General features: G+C 37.8%; 1 protein-coding gene across 3 annotated transcripts in view; it reads right to left on the reverse strand.

The window, feature by feature from the left end:
• Positions 1–23,318, reverse strand: part of TMEM117 (transmembrane protein 117) — a 557,294-nt gene that overhangs the window by 13,677 nt on the left and 520,299 nt on the right. For all 3 annotated transcript variants that reach the window (XM_070454539.1, XM_070454538.1, XM_070454540.1), the window contains exon 7: positions 1,009–1,138. In XM_070454539.1, coding sequence (XP_070310640.1) covers positions 1,009–1,138 — 130 coding nt within the window. The remainder of the gene's footprint in view (positions 1–1,008; positions 1,139–23,318) is intronic.

Here is a 23,318-nt window from a genome sequence, read left to right on the forward strand (position 1 = left end):
CACAGACGGTCGTGTAAGCACAGATTTCTTTGGCAGTTTTTATTATAGCAGGTGTAGGATCCTAGGCCATTGTCCTTAAAACACACTCATTCACTACCTGCATTTGAACAGCTTGAGAACTAATGCCATTCTTTATTTGATTATGTAGCTTACTGATTCTTGTTAAAAAAAGAATTAAAAACATAACTCCAAGAAGCCTTGTTTTTTAGATGAGAATGACTGAGATGTCATGAAAGAATATTATAATAAATCACATTCAAGCCATTTCAAGAGCAGGACACATTTGAAAATGGAATAATCTAAGGATCCACAAGAGAATGACTTGAGGCAAACATGAGCCTTGCCACAGCAGTAAGTTTCACTCAATCAAATAAGAAGTGGCCTGAACTCCCTAAAGGCACGTGGTCTGACTGGAGCTGTAGGATACCATTGTTTTGATCTCAGCAGCAAATGAAGAAGAAAGGACAAAGAGTATTCATGTTGAAAAAATATACTGAGCTGTATGTTGTGAAAAAGAAACCCACCTAATGATCAAAATCCAGGCAGAGTGGCCTATGGAGTGTGGCAGAGACAGCTAGTGATATTCCTAGGCTAGAATACAAGACCTGATGCCACGGGGCCGCTCAGTGGCAGGTCATGTCTCTCTGTTCTCCTTGACTCTGGGTGGGGCTGTCTCACTAGGTTATCCTCATGGAATGTGAGTGGAGGTGACATGTTCTGTTTCCAGGCCAGGTGGTTGAGAAACAGACAAACCCTCTCAGTCATTTTCCCCATTTTCTTTATTCCCATTTGCCCACTGGATGCTAAAGCTGAAATCGTTAAAGCACCAGGAACTTAAGTCCAGAATGATGGTCCAGAGCCCCCCACTGATCTGGAACCACCTTGCACTGCTAAGTGAGTAAAACTCAACTATATTGCCAGATGCTTCTAAACTGTTCCCATTCTCATTTTTAAAGCAGCCAGCATGACTGTAACTAGGAGACAATCAAATCATGCTCGAAATTTTACCTGTTATGTGGATATGATATTCCTCCTTGAAGATCTTCTGGAAGAAAGGAATCTTGAACTGCATATGAGGAGTATGCAAACCAGGAAGATTTACGTCAACGTCTCCCATGAAATGTGGAAATTCCCAGTCCTGTCAGAGAAAACCAACATGACAACATATCTGTGATTTGTTTCGTTCCTAAGCAGCAAAACACCAAAAATTGACTTTTTATAAGCACTTATTTTAAAATCATTTAAATGCAGCCAGCTGTTTTGTTCTGTGATGGTTGTTTTATGTACATTAGGTAGCACTATGCAATCAAAATCGAAATTAAGTCATAACTTATATCCTCAGATTTTCTCTTTAATGTGATAATAAGAAACCAATGCAGAATTGATGTGTATTAATATATGTTTCTTTCTTTCATTATGGAGATCTGATCTTAAATTTTTATAGGAAGGAAGTGATCCATATTTTATAAATATGGGGTAATTTAGTTATTTTTTGTTCCACTATTTTTTAAAAATAAGAAATTTATACCAGCATATTTTCTGTAAGAAGACAAAGAGGATCTAATTCATTTAACCAAGTTCCTCAATTCACATCAAGGGAGTTTTATTAATCATCTGTGCTAGCAACTATATGGAATGGAAAAATGCCAAAATGTTCCATCCTGTTCTCTTGCAATTTAGCATCAATTTGAACCAAATGATGGAGGGCCTGACATGCTAGCCTGAGAGATGAACAGTGAATTAATTCCAAAACTGTCATTAGTTATTTCCTTGTTGTCAAGGCAAAATCATGTGGGATGACCCTCCTTCTCACAAGAAAGGAAAAAAGATGCAAATGAGGATATTTTTAGGTGACTCATCTGCTCTTGGTTTTTGGATAGAAGTACCAAATTAAAGTCCATAACTAGCATGTGAAGAAGAAATACACTAAATAATGAAGAAATCTTTAAGCTGAATCCATGTTTTTATTTCCAGTAATAAAAGTATCACTAAATTAACAAACAATTCTATATTTAGTGAATATTTTCTAAAGAACTTGGAGATGAAAAAATAACAAAATACTACTTTAAAATTTTAATCCACTATTTTGACATAAAAAGTTAAATTTTTCTGAGATTTCTCTATATGAAGCTAATAGAGGTGTGCTGATAATAATGTGCATGAATACTTCAGGAGTTTCCATAGCCATTCCACTTCCCTCTTTGCAGCAAATTCTGATTAAGGGAGAACAAATGTTAAAGGAAAGAATATGTGAGGGGTGGTAATCGGGAACGTTTTCAATGTTCATTAATTTTTGATCTATGGATAACTTTAAGCCAGTTATAAGAAATAAATATATAAGTATAAAATAAAATGATGCAATATCATCCTTTACTATTGGTGCATATGCCAGTATCCTGTTGGTCTTGTCACTCCTGGTTTTTCAGATATCAGCAGCAAACAGACATGTAATTTTGGAAATCCAGAAAACCCAAAGCACTGATGCTGGATGAATTTGGAATATTTTGATCTAAAATATTAGTAGAAAATGGACTGGAATAATACTTGTGAACTACTGCATTTTATTAAAGTGCACTTTTTATTTCATTGATATCATCTTGCTCTATGTTACTCAGAAGACATTTGCAAAGAATTAAAATTGAATCTAGTCCTTTGCTATAATATAACTGACATCTGCCATAAAAAATTATGCTTGGCAATGATAACCAGATAATCTTTCACTAGTCCAGGATAAGAAATAGAAAACATTACCAATAGGGCAATTCCCTTTCTCACTTCTTGGTTTAAGGAAGAATGTAGGATTAACAGATACACACTACTATCTATATAAAATAGTCACACAATAAGGACCTACTGTGTGCATAGCACAGGGAACTATATTTAATTCCTTGTTAATGGAAAAAATCTGAAAAGAATCACTGAATCACTTTGCTGTATACATGAAACTGACACAATATTGCAAATCAACTGCACTTCAATTAAAATAAAAAGGTGGGGAGTGAATACTTCTGGATAGTAATTGGGCAAGTGTACTTTCTTTTGAAAAGACGTTCTTGGACTGTTTTTGTTTTGCTTTTCATCTCATGAAATGAAAGCTTTCTACTGGGTATGAAATTGATTTTAGTTTGAAAGTAATCTCTAGAGATTTCTGTAGACTGGGATCAAATCCTCACCCTCACCTCCAAATAGTTCCTTAATTATATCCCAACTGTACTTGGAGATAGAAAGAGGCATTCAGCAAAAGTGGACTAGAGGACAGGAGAAAGTCTTCCTCTTCATCTAGAAGATGGCATTTCTTTCTTTTCTTTTTTTTTTTAAAGAGATGAAGGCAGAGAGTTTGGGGGGAAAATGTGAGAGTACTATCTTACACCATCTAAGAAATTAAAAACAAAGAAAGAACTAATAAAAGAGATGACACAGAAAGTCTCTCAGATTCCCCCTTTATAGTGTCCAGGGGCTTCCCTGGTAGCTCAGTGGTAAAGCATCTGCTTGCCAATGCAGGAGACATGGGTTCGATCCCTGGTCTGGGAAGATCCCACATGCCTCAGAGCAGCTAAGCCTGTGCGCCACAGCTATTGAGCCTGTGCTTTAGATCCCAGGAGCCACAGCTTCCGAAGCCTGCATACCCACAGTCCTGCTCCACAAAAGAAGTCCCTGCAGTGAGAAGCCCATAGACCGCCACTACAGCAGCCCTGACCGCCACAACTAGAGAGAAGCCTGCGCAGCAAGGGAGACCCAGTACAGCCAAACGATAAATACACAAAATTACCAGCTTTGGGCTTCAAACACTGTTTTCCTGAGTCTTTTAACTCCCTGCCTCCATCCTCTCCCTGCTACTCTTGTTTTTGTAGTTTAGTTCCTCAGTCGTGTCCTGACTTGTTGCAACCCCATGGACTGTAGCCCACCAGGCTCCTCTCTTCATAGGATTCTCCAGGCAAGAATTCTGGAGTGGGTTGCCATTCCCTTCTTCAGAGCATCTTCCTGATTTAGGGATCAAACCTGGGTCTCCTGCATTGCAGGCAGATTCTTAAACATCTGATTCACCAGGGAAGCCTCTTGTTCAGTTCCTACTCTGTATATTTCTGCAGATGCATTGTTGAATCAGTGTAAATTTTGACCTTGACTTAGAATGGAATGGTAATAATAAGCATTGCTACCACTTCCAACACATTTTGGGCTCATCTTAATGGAGGCATCGGAGGGTAGTGATACCTCAAGTACTTTTTTTTTTTTTTAATAGGAGATAAAAGAGGAAGAAGAATGATATTCTCAATCCCCACCTTCATCTCCAAATCCCACAGGCTTCTTGGGAAGGTGATATAATGCCTGGACAGCAACTAGCACATTGCTGGGGACAGAGGGAAGAGACAGAGAAATAGTCAACAAGCATGGCTGATTTCCCAGCATCATTCAAGGTCAGAGTGTCCCTGAGAGTAAAGCAGAGGCAGCAGATAGGGCTGTTTTCAGGAGAAGCACACACAGCTGCTTCAGGGTCCAAGTGGAAAAGGACGAAGGTCCTCTTCTCCTGCCCTCATCCACTGCACAGTGCTGGCCTCCTGAGGTCTCTGATGGGACTTTGGTCAGAGCAGAGTCCTCCTAGAGGACCCCAGGAGCAGGACCATAGGGAAGGTAATTTCTCTCAAAGGGACACGTGAGTGAGCTCAGTGGAGGACAGAACAGGAGCAAACTGGTTTCTTGTGCAATGTGTGTCTCATGCTGTAGTGAGCTCCAGGAGTAACTGTGGCAGACTTTCACTGTGATGGGGGGGGCACTGCTACCGCGGAGCAGGAGCTGGTCACCTAGCAACACGTGAAACTGAAGCCGAAGAAACCCAAGGACACTTGGATCATAAACGTTCAAGCACTGGCAATGTTCTAGCATCATCCTAAGCTACATGTTTATATTTACATACAAAATAACCCCCAAATCTTGCTATTATTAACTCATTGTACAGAAAAGAAAAATTTGCCTCAGAGAGGTTAAATTCTGAGAAAATGAGGTAGCTGTCATATGGCAGAGCACAGGCAAAAGAATACATATTTTCTGCTGGGCCATGCTGCCTCTAACTATGAAAACTAATGACCCTTAACTGTTTTTGACTCATTACTAGAATTATCTATACCTGCTATACCTGTCCTGGGGGCTTCCCAGGTGGTAGAGTGGTAAAGAATCCACCAGCTAATGCAGGAGACACAGGAGACATGGGTTAGATCCCTGGCTTGGGAAGATCCCCTGGAGGAGAAAATGGCAACCCGCTCCAGTATTCTTGCCAGGATCATCTCATGGACAGAGGAGCCTGGTGGGCTACAGTCCATGGGGTTGCAAAGAGTCAGACATGACTGAGAAACTGAGCGGGCATGTACACGATACCTGTTCTTATTGAGAATCACTGACAAACAGTTATTGCATGTTCATCTCTCGCCAAAAGTCAGTTCCATGAGTGGCTTTAAATGATTTCCCCACCCCAACCCCAGAAGTTTCTCATATTTTATCCAACCCTAATTTGACCAAGAAGATCAACTGTAACTTTTTCTCCATTAATCAACTGTCCCAGAGGCCACTGATTTCCAATCAGATTGTTGAGTAGGGAGATTTGACCAACAGGAAATTACTAGCAGGTACTGAGATTCTCTTGACATCAAAACTATGGATGTATAGAAGTTCCACACACAGATTGTATGTACATGTTATGAGAGGCATGGTGTTCTTTCCTTCTGCATACATTTTAAAAATTATATTTTGAACATCAGATGAAAACACTGAATTAAGAGAATGACGAAGCAAAATGTATTCAGCTACCAAGACTGGGGTAGAGACAGGTTGGTCCTGTGATTTTATATTATAAGATGTTCATTTACTCTATTCTTTAAGGAATGCTATCAGTATTCAGTAATTCAAAGCTTCCTTACTATGGTCTCCTATCAAATCCAACAACGCCTGCAGCCGTCTGTCCCATTTGTGGCTCAGTGATGTGAGAATGATTTAAGTACATTGTGTCACTCACCCTACTCTAGTTATGATCAGCTTATGGTAATGAACAGACTTCCAACTTTGTATCTTGCTTCATATATGAGAAACAGCTAATTTTTATTCAGTTGGGTGTATTTCCCATATAAAAATAAATGAGAAATGTCATGGTATATATCTACTCAGATTTCTTACATACAAGGGCTTACTTTTGCTTATAGCTATAAAAATCACATTTGAACACTGATGTCCAAATTGCATTTGGACAAGTAATTTGGGACTGATGTGTCCAAATGTGATTCCATCCAAGTGTGACTCTATTATTCATGGATCACATCTGGATAGACATTCAGGACACTGTTCAATATATAGTCTCAAGATATCCTGGATTCATCATTTCCTCACATTTTTCTCATTGAGGTACATGCCCTGGGGTCCAGGAAAAGCACTTGGTACTGTACAGAGGAACTCAAGCTTGAAACCAACATGGTTTTGAATCCCCCAACTAGCATTCAATTTCCCAAATCAAATGAAGGGGACCCCACTTCTATTTAGAGAAGCATTAGAGGATAAAAATGTAATAACAGTGAATACTTTACCTTGCAAAAATGAAACCATGGTATCAGAACAAAAATCATATTTTAGGAGCTAAAGACTGGCCACTTGGTTTTGAGAAATTTAAGACACAATTTAGATAATAGTTTGCCAAAAGTGTAGATAACAATTTAGAATAGAATAGACAATAGATTCCTAAATACTGATTAAAAATACCATTCTTCAGTGTAATAATTTGCATATCTCCTCTTTATAGGCATTTAGATTATAAGGATTTAAATGATTTCAAAATTCAACTTTACAGATTTGCTTGTCTCCCTTTGTTAATCTCCATTCTTCCTATTTCAGAACTGAATATAAGTCCATGAATATCAGAACATTATTGTACCCAAAATGTCCCCAGCTTGTAAAGTGTCCTTGGTTTTTCTATGCTTACTGTGTCCTAGCAACAAGATTTGAGATGACAGTGAACAGTGGTGGCCCGAAGAATTGTACTTATGCTTTGGAAGATATTTTTTGCTTCTTATTAAGAATCTCAAGTGCCTGATTTCTTTCAGCACCAGTACGCTTCTCCTAATTGGCAAAACTGCCATGTATCACTTAGCTGAATAAATCCTTGGAAACCTTGACATACAGTAGATGTTGCTTATTGGTTTGTTTATTACCTGCCTCTCCCATTGGAATGTAAGCTCCAAGGAACATAAGGAATTTTCTCCTATTTTGTTCACTGTTACAGTTCCCCATACCTGTAGTATATACTAAGAACTCAAATACTTGATGAGTTCATGAATGGAGCTCTTTGAAAGTTAAAGATACGCAATTACTTTCGGGTTTCATGTAAATGGAATTTAGGTAAACAAAGCAATAAATACGTGGTTTTGTAAATAATATTACACATCAAACTGAGATTCATTATAATGAAAAAAATGTTTTTTTCCCTATAAACAAAGTGTATTACAATTACACAGGCACTAATTACTTTTAAGAAACTTTACCATCAGGCTCTGGCATGATAGCAGTGGGTTTTTTAAGATAAGTTTTATTACATCTAGACAGCTTGAAAGATCATTCCTTTAACCCAAAGATTGAGTCATTTGCCAAAGATCACGGAGGAAAGGAGACAGTATATAATGGGAGGAAGAAAGGGGTCAAATTTAAACACTGTGAGATGAGGCAGTTACTATTTGGGGAATTAGTAAAAATGCTCATTGCAATGATCCAAGGCACCCTTTTAATTCCCATGTAAGTGTAAAGAAGCTCATGAGACACGTTCAACCAAGTCAGAGAACAAGAAAAGAGAATGTAAACCAACATGTGATTAAAAAATGGAGGATCGCTTCCCACAACGGGTGACACTAGGAAGGTCATCAAGGCAACAGTGAATATCAGAGGTGCCTAGCAATAAACATGAAGGATGTACAAAAGAGAGAGATCAGCAGGTTAATTCTTTTTTTTTTCTTCTTCTTTTTTTTAAAATTTATTTTTATTAGTTGGAGCTAATTACTTTACAATATTGTAGTGGTTTTTGTCATACATTGACATGAATCAGCTATCTTTTGACAATTATTCTTATAAGTTATACTCTCATTTTCTCCTAATATTCATTATTGTTTTTTCCCCTCTGAGCAAATGAATTCCATACTCTTGGAGTGCTCTCTCAGGAGTCAGTTATGGTATTTAAAAGATTTAAAAGTTTTGGGGAGAAATCTTGTCTTTCTGATTGAAGTAGGCTTTTTTCAATGAGTAGAAGATAGCAGATCTCATTCGTCACTAAGACAAATCCAAGTCAAACTGTAAATCCTTACTTAAAATGTTGAAAGAAGTTGACTCAAGATTTTTACACATGCTAAGATACGGATGAACTCTCAGAATTGTTGTTTAAATAATCTAATTCATCCTAAAGGCATATTTTGCAGTGTGGTTTAATGTATTTTCTTCATTAGTAATCCCTCTCACTTGCAAAGGCCAATAGGAATTTCCCTGGCTAATTTTGAAGCCAACGTACATCAATGAGATTTAAGTAACAGTTTAGTGCCCATAGAGAAAGCAAATAAGTCAAGCCCAAAGTAGATTTGAGAAGTGAGAGTAGTTTGTTACTTTTAAGAGACTACCATGAGGTTCTGGCACCACAGCGGAGGGTTTTTTAAGATAAGTTTTATTATATCTAGACAGCTTGAAGGCATCATTCCTTTAAGCACCAAGGTGGAAGAATGTCTGATGAAAAGCATGAGGCCTCGTTTACAGATGTCCTGCCCTGGCAGACAGATGCGGTAAAGGACAAAAGTCATTCTTGTAAGTGTTTACAGCTAACAGAAATGCATCATGTGGCCTCTAGGAATAATGGGAAATCAATATCCCTCACCAGGGCAGTACAGTTCACCAATATGAACAGAAAGAGTGCTTGACGTTTTATAGACTCCTATGTGTGTGTGGGGGTGAGGGGGTAGGGAGCCGGCAAACCATTGACTAGGACAAGTTGCTGAAAACTAAAGCTAATGCAAAGACTAAAGAAACATGGTATCATAACTAAATGATAGATCCTTTTGGATAAAATCTTCCATCCATCATCAAACAACAACTTGACTTACTTTGCACTTAAGATGAATGAATACTAGCTATATAATAAGTTGATATTTTTAAAATTGAGAGCACCTAATAACTCTTTTCCTAAAGAGGCAAATGTGAAGTCTGGTGGAAGAAAGTTTTTAAGCATCACATTTTCATGTTATTTTTCAGATACTGGCTGCAGTTCAATAGTAACAGCCCTTGCTTATTTTGTGCTTTATTGTATTTGCACATTTGGTATAAAATGTCACTGCTCCAGTTATCTGTTCTGGCTCTATGCATGCTGCCAGGAATGGTCACATACAATTGTCTGGATGACTAATTTCTTCTATAAGCTATATAGGAAAATTAATTGCATACTGTCAAAAGAGTAGATACTGCCCTTGGTAAAATTTTAATTTAATATTGAAGTCATTTTTCTCTGTGAAAAAATAATAATAGTGGAGATCAGTGGATAAATGTAATTTAATATAAAAATATTCAGAAACAATAGAGAGGATATAAGGTTGATCTAAATATCAGATGTGTGATTGAGGTAAAGGGCTCTAGTGTTTCTTGGAATAGTTTCCTTTTTCATAATTTTTTGTCAGCAATGTCTCATGGAGCATATATTCTAAAAGAAGAGAGACCAATCAGCCAATAGAAATATAGTATGATATCAAATAGAGAAAAATGCTCTAAAGAAAATAAAGCAAGTTAAGGGGATGGAGCATGGTGAGGTAGGGGTGGGTACTAGTATAGTTAGTCAAAAGAAAGCTTCTTTGAGGGTGATCTTTGTATGGAGTGCTGACTCATATGAAAGAACATGCTCTGCACATCTCTGGAGGAGGATATCAGCTAGAAGAAGGAGCTAATGCAAAGGCCCTGAGGAGGAAATGAACTGGAAATGTTCAAGAAACAGCAAGAATGTAAGGGGCGTATAGGAAGGTGAATGATGTGGAAAGTGGTAGGTTGGCTGCAGGAGGAATAAAGGCCAGTTGCAATGTGGGAGACCTGGGTTCAATCCCTAGGTTGGGAAGATCCCCTGGAGAAGGGAAAGGCTACCCACTGCAGCATTCTTGCTTGGAGAATCCACGGACAGAGGAGCTTGGCAGACTTCAGTCCACGGGGTCACAAAGAGTCGGACGTGACTGAGCAGTTAAGCACGGCACACAAGATGAGTGTCGTAATTTAGGTGCGAGGTGATGGCGGTTCAACAATGGCGATCAGGTGTTCAGATCAAGGTGTATTCTGACGTAGCACCAACTGAGCTTCTGAATTTACCATTTGCTCCAGCAACTGGTAAATGACAGCATCATTTACTGAGAAGCTAGAATTTGGGGAACCAGTCAACTTGTGGAAGATAGGGAGGTGGATAAGAAATTTAGAGATCTATTTAGAATATGCTATTAAACATTGACTAGAGGTATTGTGTAGGCAGTTGGGAAGCTTAGGTGAGGAACCACGACTGGAGATGTAGGGACTTCCCTGGAAGTCCAGTGGTTAAGACTCCGAGCTTCCAATGCAGAGGCCTGAGTCCTATCCCTGGTTAGTGAACTAAGATCCCATAGGCCATGTGACATGGCCAGAAAAAAAAAAAAAATAACAAAGACTGGAGATGTAGGTGTGGGAGTCACAATGATATAAAACCACAGAGCTGGATAAACTCATTTGGAAAGGGAGTATAGAAAGCCAAAAGAAGATAACCAGGAACTGAACACTGAGGCACACTGGCATTTACAATTTGGAAGAGGAGAAGCCAGTAAGGAAAACAGAACAAGAATGACATATGTTATAAGAACAAAAGAAAGTTCATCTAGAAGCCAGGTGAAAAAAGTGTTGAAAGAAGTAGTCAACTTCACCGAAGCAGCTGAAAGTCTGAGTGAGGAGACTGAAAGTTCACCACAGGATGCAGCAATGTCAGGACTGTTGATCTTGATAAGATCTCCAAGCTCCAGAGGAAGCTAAAACTGGAGACAAAAGCCTGACTGCCTGGTTCAAGAGAAAATGGGAAGTGAGAAGCAGAGACAGTAATTATAGATTTCTTATGAGGAGCTTTGCTCTTAGTAGGAACAGAGTAAAGAGGCAGGAGAGAGGCCGGAGAGAGACTACAAGTCTTTTAATTTCAAATAAATTAGTGTTAGTATAAAATAAAGTCAATGTGGACTGAGTAGGGGACTCTTGAGTGAGACCTGAAATTTCCTTTTTATATTTTCAACAGCTTCTACAATGGCTAATGTGTGCACCAGCATGGATGCACTGGTTGTTTACAGCTGCTGTCTGCTCTGGTTGATCAATACCTTCACTGTATCAGTAGTTAAATATTCTGACCATCACTCTTTGTGAAGTCAAGAGGGCTGCTTTTCTGAAACAAAACAACACTAGGCTAAGTTTACTGTATCTAGAATGCAATGGAGTTTTAGAAACAATAGGCTGGAACCTTACTGCTCTACTAATGTGATTTCCTTCTGTTTTCATCTTTCTTAGAGAAGACAGTCACAGACTGTCTGCCTCTGACCCCATGGACTGCCTGGCAATAACATGAACAGAAAGTAAAACCTTTAGAGCAATGGATTTGAACTACCAGAAATCCCAGGCCTTTCTTCAATGAGTTTTAGGTCAAGAGTGTTCATCCTTTGAGCTCTAGAGAAAAATTATCAACCCTCAAGTAAGAGAGTAAAGACTAGAAAAACAAGATATATAGAGGCAGGTTGGAGGGATGGAAAGAACAAAATACATTTTGTTGTTGGAGAATTATACCTCAGTGAATCTAACTTTTCTGAACCTATTTTTAGTTCAGAGGTTATTGGCCAAGAAAAACCAAAAAGACATTGTTTTACTTGTTGGAAACCTAGAAGAGTGATTCTACCGCCCTCAGGGTCCTTTTGAAAAACAAGTTTCCAAGCTGGGGTAAAGAAGCCTTGCATGCATGTTAGCAGTTGCCTGTCTTTATATTGACATGTTCCATTCAGAAAAGCCCAAGGTGACTATAGCAGGCTTGGTTTATAGAATCCACTCAACACTTTTAGACTGAATGTGAAGTCTATATAAGAAGTTCCTAGTAACTTATCCTACTTCCACATAGAATTGTATCTATTAATTGAATCGTATCATACAATTCAATGAATTCAACACTTATTGAATACCAACTATATGCAATGCATTTATTCTCAAAGAATATCAAATGGCATTAATAAATAAAGAAACTATGCTCTTCCTTCTGCAGATATAGACAATGAGGGTCAGTGATGTCACAAGACTCCTCCCATATTATAGCCCAACAGACAACTGGTAGAGAAAAGATTAGATGAAATTAAATCAGTATCACCGTGTTTCACTGCATCCCCCTTATTAAGAATTCTATTTAACAGGGAAAAAAATCCTGTTAAGAAGATTGTATTTTCATACTATATTCAGAAAAGCAAACCAACATTTATCATAAACTTGCTCTGTATCAAGCACTTGATCCACAATAAACCACATGCAAATACATGTGGCAAGGAAAATTTTTCTCATTTTATAAGGGAATAAAACTGAGGCTCAGAGAACAGTCAAGTAGCTTGCCCAGTGCTGCACAATCAGTATCAAAAGGATTGGTTCCCAGGTCAGTCTGACTCCAGAGATTTTTTTTTTTTATATCATATCAAGCTTGTTCATTACTTTTTTCATTATGCTCTAACATTGCAACTATCTTCCCACCTAAAAGCCAATTGTCATGTCAATGTGTATTTCCCTTGGAACTTATATCTGTAATTAAGACTTTCCCATTAGTGGTATGTTGTAGCTCATCTTGAAATAATATTTTCTTAGAATTATCTTGGTACCTGCAGCACATGAGGAGGGAATCCTGTCTTATTTCCATTGCAAAGTCCAAGAATGGCAGTGGGTCTGTGTTTACCCTGCAAGTCATTGACAAAGCCGCAAAATACGCAGGCTAAGGTGCGCGTTTAACTCTGGACGGTTTGTGCTGGGCTGTTCTCAGTCGCTTCCGTCGTGTCTGGCTCTTTGCCACCTCTGTAGGCCCCAGGCTCCTCTGTCCATGGGATTCTTCAGGCAAGAAGACTGGAGTGGGGTGCTGTGCCCTCCTCTAGGGGGATCTTCCCAACCCAGGAATCGAACCCGTAACTCTGATGTCTCCTGCATCGCAAGCAGGTTCTTTACCCCCTGCGCCACCTGGGAAGCCCCTAGATGGTTTATGGCCATCTTAGAATTTTTACTGCCAATTCATAGATTTGGCTCTAAACTTAGAATACTTCTAGTAATGAATACTTTCTCCCCAACTTCTTTGCACTTCAGTTTTCTCACCTGAGGATATTTTCATCATACTCTGATGGCAGACTCCTGTATCATTGTACTAGAAAACAGGATTTGGGGGTGGTTTTTTGCCCACTAGTGTTGACTTTTCCCTAGTGGCTCAGATGGTAAAGAATCTGCCTACAATGTGGGAGACCCAGGTTCAATCCCTGGGTTGGGAAGATCCTCTGGAAAAGGGAGTTGTTACCCATTCCAGTATTCTTGCCTGGAGAATTCCATGGACAGAGGAACTTGGCAGGCTACAGTCTACAGGGTCACAAAAGTCGGATGATGATGAGCAACTAACACTTTCACTTCAGTGCTGGCTATTGAACTTTGCAACTTCCTAAAAAGACACAACTTTTATGTTTCTTTGGAAGTTGTATAACAGTGAGATTTGTGCTACTAATGCATTATGGCTTGACATATCATTTAGTGATAAAATTTTGTATTATGTAGGTGACTCAAGGTAGCACAAAAACATGAGAAAGATAACTATAAGAACAATACAACACACATAACACATATTATCTTTATAGCTTTATTCCTTGTGTTTATATATAAATATGGTTATATATATTATGATTTTATGTAATGTGTATAAATAAGGCTGAGTGCCAAAGAACTGATCCTTTCAAACTGTGGTGTTGGAGAAGACTGGTGAGAGTCCCTTGGACAGCAAGGAGATCAAACCAGTCAATCCTAAAGGAAATCAACCCTGAATATTCATTGGAAGGACTGATGCTAAAGCTGAAACTCCAATCCTTTGATTACCTGATACAAAGAGCCAACTCATTGGAAAAGACCCTGATGCTGGGAAAGATTGAAGGCAGGAGAAGAGGGCAACAGAGGATGAGATGGTTGGAGGGCATCACTGACTCAATGGACCAGAGTTTATACAAACTCCAGGAGACAGCGAAGGACAGGGAAGCCTGGCGTGCTACAGCCCATGGGGTTGCAAAGAGTCAGACATGATTTAGAAACTGAACAACAATATAAAAAAATATATATTCTGCATAACTCTCTAAAAAATCTGTTTTATTTTATCTCAAGTCTTCCTTGTTCTATATGTCATTGAAGTTACTGTGTTTCTGGGAACCTCTCCAAGGATTAATTCTTTTTGCTAATAATTATGATAAGTAGAAGATGACACAATTTTTATAAATATAATGTTATTAATAATCCATTTAAAGCCTGTCTCGATATTTTATTTTAAACAGAATTATCAGTGCAAGCAACATTGAAAAGTACATCACTAATGTTATGGGATTGAAGCCCCATATAATAGCTTTGTGCAGTATATTAGATTTCTAATGAAATGTGTCATATTTAGAAATATTACAAACAATACCCTGTGGAAACAAAGTAACAATGAACTTTGGGAAGATGGTAAAAATTATCAGAAAATAATTTTATACTACCTCAGGACAATATCTCATAAAATTTTTATTTGTAAAAATTGGTAAGCTTATGGTTCTGAAAATTGACTTTTAATGCACAGAAAAGCTACATGAAAGCAATCATAAAAACTAAACATAAAACATAAAATTTTGCCTTCAAGCATTGAATTTACTTGGTGAGTCATAGGCAAATTTGAAATTATTACATTTGCAGTTGCCAAAGGCTTTGCTTTATGGATATCTGTAACACATATAGATAAATCAATTAACATGTTATTTTTCCTATATAAATCCAGGTGCACTTGATTTATTACTTCTCACTAGAGGAGAAGTTGGCCAATCCACATCATTATGAAACTGTCCAGGTAATAGACTATCTTCAGAAATTAGTTTTATAAAGGTTACAAATTGTTTTACAAAGTTATAGCTTGCTGACAGATCCCCACTTCCACTTTCAATTCAGAGATACTAGGTTTTTAAAAATTGTATTTCTCTGTTAAATAATAAATCCACTCTTTAACAACTAAATACCCATACTAAGAACTTCAAAGAATCAGGTATCATTTGCCTTTAAATATAGATACATGATTACATTAGCCAGAAATGCATACTTCTTCATATTTCTTTTTTGGAAAAATACAGACAAAGAATGCTTGGGTGTTATAATGTAAGCAACTACAGGAGATACTAATTAACTCAGAATCAGTGAAAGATTTCAATTGTACTTCCTGAGGCTTAATTACATGCAATGAGAAAGAATATACATGATCATAATTAACATTTTTTCTAGTTTTCTTTTTCAAGTCAATGGTTATGATTTAGTATGCCCTCACTGACAAGTATATAGCATGATCTATAGGTTATGCATTCTATGATCCAAAATAAAGATATGCCCTCTAAAGTTAATGTAAGGAAATGAATTTCCTTTTACTAATATTATTAAACATTCTGCTTGCCATCCCCCCAGCCAGGCACTAAGACATGAACTGTTATGACAAACAGCCACTATTCAATGAGTTAATGAAACAGGTTCTGCACCAGCATAGCTATTTACATACATTTCCTTATTTTTTTTTTTAATCTTTAAAATAATGATACAAGGTGAGTTTTCCTTTTCCCATTTTGCAGTTATGGAAACTGAGGTTCAGAAAAGGTATTTGACTTACTTACTGTAATATAGAAGTGGAAAAGTAGGAGCCCAGCCCAGGGCATCTCGGTCTTATATCTGCACTTTTTTAAACTCCATTTAGAAGGATGAGTAGGAATTTAGCATATATTGCTTCTAAATGACCTATTACTGTCTTGGTTTAACTACTGCTTTTTTTTTTTTAATGTAGCTTGACTTTTCCTTTCATGACATCACCTTTTATTGGCTAAATGTTTGTACACATGGCAATTTGTTGTGTCAGCCTCTCTATTCCACATTGGCCATATAGTAGTATTTCCAAGTTGATCTAGTTCTAGGCTGTACCTTCATGAGGTTTACAGTTCGAATGTAGCATAAACACACAAACAGAATAATTTCAGAAAATGATTAGTGCCAAAGAGAAAATAAGCTAGGATGATTGGCTAGGAGAAGTTACTGTAAGTAGGGCTAGAGAAGATCTCTAGGTAGATTAAACCCTTGAAGTGAAAGGTACCAGGTAATGTGATATATGCTATGGATGCAACAGGGAACAAAACAGACCAACAGAGATGCCACTCTCAAGTATAATAACTGAAGTCAAGAGGGCTTCCCAGGTGGCACAGTGGCAAGATGTGGGCTCTATCCCTGGGTAAAGGGAAGAGCCCCTGGAGTAGGAAATGGCAAACCACTCCAGTATTCTTGGCTTGAAAATCCCATGGACAGAGGAGCCTGGTGGGCCCATGGGATTGCAAAGAGTCAGACATGACTGAGCACAATAGCACACAGAGAGAGCAAAAGATGAAAGAACTAGAGTCAACTAGATGAAATGAGGTAGAATTAGTAAGTGCTGTGAAGGAGATAAAGTGAAGACAGAAAGAGAATAACACAGAGGCCACGCAGGAGGCATCCTGGAAGAGGTGAGACCTGAGAACTGAGGGTGGGATTGATCCAGCCACACAAAGAGAAGAGAATATTGTGCAAAGCAAGTGCTCAATTCTCTACGAGGGGATTCTGCTTGGTCCTTGGGATACAATGGTGAGAAAAACCTATGGACACTATAATTTATTGGTGCTTGTGAACAAGTTGGGCATGAATCAAATAATGATGGAAATAGAACTCCTGGTTTAATATATTGTCTGCAGATATCTTTTCTTATTCTGTAGGTGGCCCTTTCATTTTGTTGATAGTTTCCTTCTCTGTGAAGGAGATTTTTAGTTTGTTACAGTCCCATTTGTTTATTTTTGCTGCTGTTTCCCTTGCTTGAGGAGAAATATACAACAAAATATTGCTTAGCCTGAAGTCAAAGAGCATACTTTGTATGCCTTCTAGAAGATTTATAGTTTCATGCCTTACATTTAAGTCTTTAATTTGTTTTGAATTTACTTTGAATATGGTATGAGAAAGTAGTGAGTATAAGTCTTGCATGTAACTGTCCAGTTTTCCCAAGACTATTTGCTGAAGAGTCTTTTTGCCTTTGTATATTCTTGCTTACTTTGCCAAAGACTAATTGCCTATATAAGTGTGAATTAATTTCTGGGCTGTCTGTTCTACTTCCCTGATCTGTATCTGTTTTCCTGCCAGTACCATACTGTTTTCATTACCATAGTTTTGTCCTATCATTTGAAATCAACTTGCACTATAGTTTGAAATTGCTCTTCTTTCAGCCTCTTCTTCTTTCTCAAGACTGTTTTGTCTATTCAAGGTCTTAAAATTATTTGTTCTGGTTCTGTGAAAAATTCCTTGGTATTTTGATAGGGATTGCATAGGCTCAGAAGATTGTCTTGGGTATTATGATAATTTTAACAATATCAGTTCTCCCAATCTAGAAGTACAATGTGTCTTTCCATCTGTTTGTGTTACCTTCAATACTTTTCATCAGTTATCTTGCAGTTTTCCGAGTACAGGTCTTTTACTTCCTTAGTTAGTTTTATTCCCAAGTATTTTATTATTTTTTATGCAATTGTGAATGGGACTTTCTAGATTTTTTTTCTTTCTGATAATTTAGCGTATAGAAACACCACATATTTCTGTATACTAATTTTATATCCTGCAATTTTATTAAATTCATTGGTGAGTTCTAATAGTTTTTTATTGGTGTCTTTAGGATTTTCTATTTATATAGTATGTTATCTGCAGTAACACTTTTACTTCTTTTCCCATTTTGACTACTTATATTTTTCTTGTCTCATTCTTGTGGCTAGGACTTCCAATACTATGCTAGATAAAAACGGGCGATAATGGGCATTTTTAGCCTGTTCTTCCTCTTGAAAAACTGCTTTTAGCTTTTTACCATTGACTATGATGTTAGCTGTAAGCAAGTCATATATGGATTTTATTATGTTAAGGTATGTTCCCTTTATACTCACTTTGTGAGAGGTTTTATCATAAATGAATGTTGAAAATTTTCAGATGTTTTTATGCACCTATTGAGATGATCATATGATTTTTACTCTTTAATTGGTTAATCTAGTGTATCACATTGATTGATTTGTTGATATTGAAAAATCCTTGCATCTCTGTGATCCCACTTGATCACAGTATATGAACCTCTTAATTGTTAGATTTGGTTTGCTAATATTTTGTTGTTCATTTTTGCCTCTATGTTCATCAGTGTTACTGGCCCATAGTTTTCTTTTTTGTGTGTGATATCTTTGTCTGGTTTTACTATTAGGGTGATGCTGGTTTTGTAGAATGAGTTTGGACGAACTCCTTCCACTACAATTTTCTGGAGTAATTTGAAAAGGACAGAGGTTGACTCTTCTCTAAATGTTTGCTGGAATTAACCTGTAAATGTCTGATTCTGGACTTGTGTTTGTTGGGAGGGTTTTTTGTGTTTTTTTTTAATGAATGATTCAATTTCATTATTGGCAATTAGTCTGCTCATACTTTCAACTTCTTCCTTTTTCTAGTCTTGGGAGAGTGTACATTTCTAGGTATTTGTCCAACTCTTCTAGGTTGTTCATTTTATTGGTGTATTAATTGTTTATAATAATCTCTTGCTATCCTTTGTATTTCTGTGGTTTCAGTTGTAACTTCCCTTTCATTCCTGACACTACTGATTTCAGGCACTTTCTCTTTTTTCCTTGATGAGTCTGGCTAAAGACATTTTTGTATATCTTTTCAAAGAACCATCTCAGCACTTTCTCTTTTTTTCTTGATGAGTCTGGCTAAAGACATTTTTGTATATCTTTTCAAAGAACCATCTTTTAGTTTCATTAATCATATGTATTGCTTTTCAGTAGCCATTTCATTCATTTCTCCTTTGATCTTTAGGATTTCCATTCCATTTACTAACTTTGGGTTGTATTTGTTCTTTTTTTCTAGTTCATTAGGTGTTAGGTTAAGTTATTTGAGATTTTTTTTGTTTCCTGAGGCAGGTTTGTATCACTATAATCTTCCCTCTTAGAATGGATTTTGATGTATCCCAGAGATTTTGGATCATTTGGTTTCCATGTCATTTGTTTCCAGGTATTTAAAAATTTCCTCTTTGATTTCTTCAGTGACCCCTTGGTTGTTTAGAGCACATTGTTTAGCCTCCATGTGTGTATTTTTGCAATTCTTTTCTTGTAGTTGATGTCTACTCTCTCTTTTTTTTTTTTTTTTGGTTATTCTGCTTGAGTAAATTCCACTACTCTTTCTGTTCACTGATCTGTTCCTTTGTATCATTTAATCTACTATGGATTTCTTCTATTTTTTTTCTTTTAGTTATATTATTCTTCAGCTCTGTTTGGTTCTTTTTCACATCTTTCTAACTCTGTTAAAAACTTCTAACTTCTTACTCTGTTCACCCATTCTCCTTTGAATTCTTTGAGCACCTTTATGATCATAACCTTAAACTGTCTTTCAAGTATTTTGCTCATCTCCATTTTGTTTAATTCTTCTTCTGGGGTTTGATCTTACTCCTTCATTTGGAACATACTTTTCTCTGTCACCTCATTTTACTTAATTCACTGCTTTTATTTATTTGTATCTGCTGTTAGTTTTATCTCCTGATATGAAGGAATGACCTTATGTAGGAAATGTCCTGTGGGACCCAGCAGGGCACTCCTCTCTGGTCATCAGAGCTATGTTTTAGGAGTCCTCCTATGTGGGTTATATGGGTCTTTCTGCTGTGGTGGGCTGACTACTATGGGCAGTGTGGTAGGAAAGCTGGCCACTGGTCTGTTGCCTATCTGACCTTGCCTTGTGTGGAGGCTGCCAGCTGCTGGTGGGCAGGAATAGGTTCTGGTGCATCTGGCTGCACTGTCAAGGGCATCCTGGTCCTGAGGCTGGCCCAGAGGCAACTGGTTATGGAGTGCTGGGGGGTCCTAAGGCAAGTGCTGACCCACTCATGGGTGGAGGTGGGTCCTAGAATGGCTGCTAGTTGTGAGGTCCTGAGGCCATGGTGGGGGAAGGGTTGCATGGTTGGTGTCTGCCTGCTGTTGGACGGGGTGGGGGGGGGTGGGTGGGGAAAGGGGAGGGGTCCAACATGACAGAGCTGGTGATGATCTGCTGGTGAAGCCAGATCTTGACACGACTTGCTAAGAGCTCCAGGGTGTTCCAGAATTGGTGTTAACCTGCTAGGGGGTGGGGCTGAGGCCCCGGGAGCACCAGCATGCCTGGTAGCACCAGCCTGCTGGAGGATGGGCTATGTTTTGACATGGCTGGCTGTAGGGCTTCACTAGTCCTGGGGCTGGTGGCCGAGGCTTAGTCCTGGGGCTAATACTGGCCCACAAGTAGGCAGATCTGGGTCCTACGGTCTCTGGCTACAGGGCCCAGAGGTTTCAGAGCCGACTTAAGCCTGCTGGTAAGTAGTTTTAGGGCCCAGGGAGTTCTATGGTTAGTGCCAGCTGACTGGTGGGCAGAGCTGTGTTCCAGGGTCTCTGATTGCAGGATCCTGGGGCTCCTGGAGTGACTGTTGGCTGGCAAGTGGATAGGGCTGGGTCTGGGCTCTCTGGTGGGTAAGACCTGGTCCTATGACAACTGGGGGCTTGAGAAGTCTTAAGACAGCTGGCTTGCTGATGGGTGGGGCTATGTACCTGCCCAGCTAGCTGTGAGACCTGCACTGTCCTAGGACTGGTATTGGTAGGCAGAGCCAGCTCCTGGAGCGAGTAAGCTAGAAGGTAGATTCCAAAATGGTGCTTTTTGGCACCCATGTCCTTGTAGTAGGATGAGCTCCCAAAAACAGCTCCTGTGAGTTTCTATGTCCCAGGGTGTTTGAATTGCTTCCTCCCTATCCAAAAGGCTTCCCAAGACCAATGAGTGTGTATTACCCAGCTTGCTTTCAAATCACTGTGTCTACCTGGGGTCATAGAGCATTGAGATTTTGTGTGAGCCCTTTAAGAATACAGTCTGTATTTTTCATAGCCCTCTGGCCCTCCTGAAAGTAAGCCCCACTGGTCTTTAGAGCCAAATGTTCTAGGGGTTCAGCCTTCCCAGTGTAGGACCCATAGGATTGGGAACCTGATGTGGATCTTGGACCCCTCAGTTCTTGGGGAGAACTTCTGCAATTGGAATAATGTTAATTTATGTGTTACTTAACTGGGGGGGGGGGGGGGATGGGTCTTGACTATATTGTGTCTCCACATCTCCTATCTCACTGTGGTTCCTTCTTTCTATCTTTAGCTGTAGAAGTTCTTTTCTCCTTTTCTCCAGGTCACTCTCATAGATAGTTGCTCTTTAAACAGTTGTAATTTTGGGGTGTCCAGGGCAGGAGGTGAGCTCAGGGTCTTTCTACTCTGCCATCTTGGTCACTTCACTAGATCCTCTTTTCTTATAACATTTTGATGTAAGTTCTGTTTTCCCCAAGATAGATCCTCTTACTAGAATATGTAGTAAAATAAAAAATGCAACCTATAGAGCTGCTACAATGTTCAATGCATATTATTTAAACACTATTGCTAAAGCTATAAAAATACGAATGATTTGCAAAATTTCTGTGAGCTAGTAGAAATGTTTTTGGTGTCCTACATAAACCTAAGTCAATTTGCAACATTGCTTTCAACTATAAAACAGTTAAACATGGGCATATGAGTTAAGATCCATAAGAATACTGAGAAAAGTGATTAAAACCTCAGGATTCCCAAGTCCATGGTTAATGCTATATGCCTTACCCATATTTAAGCTAGTATTGATTTCATATTCAAGTTATCATTTAGATTGATGATCATTTAGAGTAACATCAGCCCGGCAGTTTCCTTGGCCAGTATTTACATCACATTTCAACACTTTTTAATGTTTACGTTAACCAAAGCCAATATTGTTTATCCTTGAGTCAAGATAATTACTTTGGTAAATGACTATGGCATAAATCAGATAACCATACAAAAACTCACCACTGAAAACAGTTATGTGCATATCATTTCCCCCAATGCCTCTATAATTAATAAGAAAACCACAATCTTATTTACCTCCCTGAAATGGGATGTTAGGTATTGGTATTCACATACACACCTAATTATTTTCAGAGAACATTTGGCCATGTAAATTAAAAGGGCAGAGAAATTATCTGTTCTATCCAAGTAAATCTATTTTCCTCCATCTGGTACAAATTTGTGTTTTCTCTGAGTCAACTTTCTCTTTTCTATCTGGTTTCACACTATCAAAGTAATTAAATTAAATAAAGACATGACGGAAAATAAAATCAAACCACTTGTTTGAACGTTGACAAAAAATTGATTTTTTGCTTTTAAAGTGGCTGCTATGCCAACCTATAAACATAGTAAGTCTTTAGACAGATTTATTTTCTTACTATTTCTTTTTCTGACTTACACGATAATTTTGGAGTATGTTTATATAGACTTGTTATAACATACTTATACATCCATATTAATCTGATAATTCTGCATGTGGAAATCTTTCTACTAAGGAAATAACTTAAAAAAACCTTGGGCATAGTTTCAGTTTATTATTACTCAATCTAATGAAAAAAATAGAAACAAACTTAGATAGAAGAGTAAAACTAATTATGGCATATCACTCCATGGAAAATTTTATAAGCTTCTCAGAATTATAATTATGCAAACTTTATGACAAACTGTTAAGTTAAAGATACATAATTTATAAAATTGAATATACACTATAAGTATAATCTTGCCTATATACAGTAAATAAAAATCCAAATTAAAAACTAGCAATATGGAGATAATATACAAAATTTGTTCTGTTATTGCGGTAAAATTACAGATGGTTTAAAAAGCTCTTGTTTTTCAAATTTCTAAAGTGTTCACATTTTATTTTAATTTCATAGCTGAAATATTTATAGGCACACTCTAGACACACATTTTTCAGAGCAATTCCTTTTTTTTAAAAAAAAAATCTCTTTAATTCTAATAGTCAATTTCTTTCTTTAAATTCTAACCTTATATTGTCTTATAAATCTTGCTTTTATTCAATCATGCTTTTATTTACTTTTGGTTGAAGCAATTCTTTTTCAGCTCTGGGTTCAAAGGGGA

The sequence above is a fragment of the Odocoileus virginianus genome, chromosome 24 (assembly GCF_023699985.2).
Source record: "Odocoileus virginianus isolate 20LAN1187 ecotype Illinois chromosome 24, Ovbor_1.2, whole genome shotgun sequence".
NCBI lineage: Eukaryota > Metazoa > Chordata > Mammalia > Artiodactyla > Cervidae > Odocoileus > Odocoileus virginianus.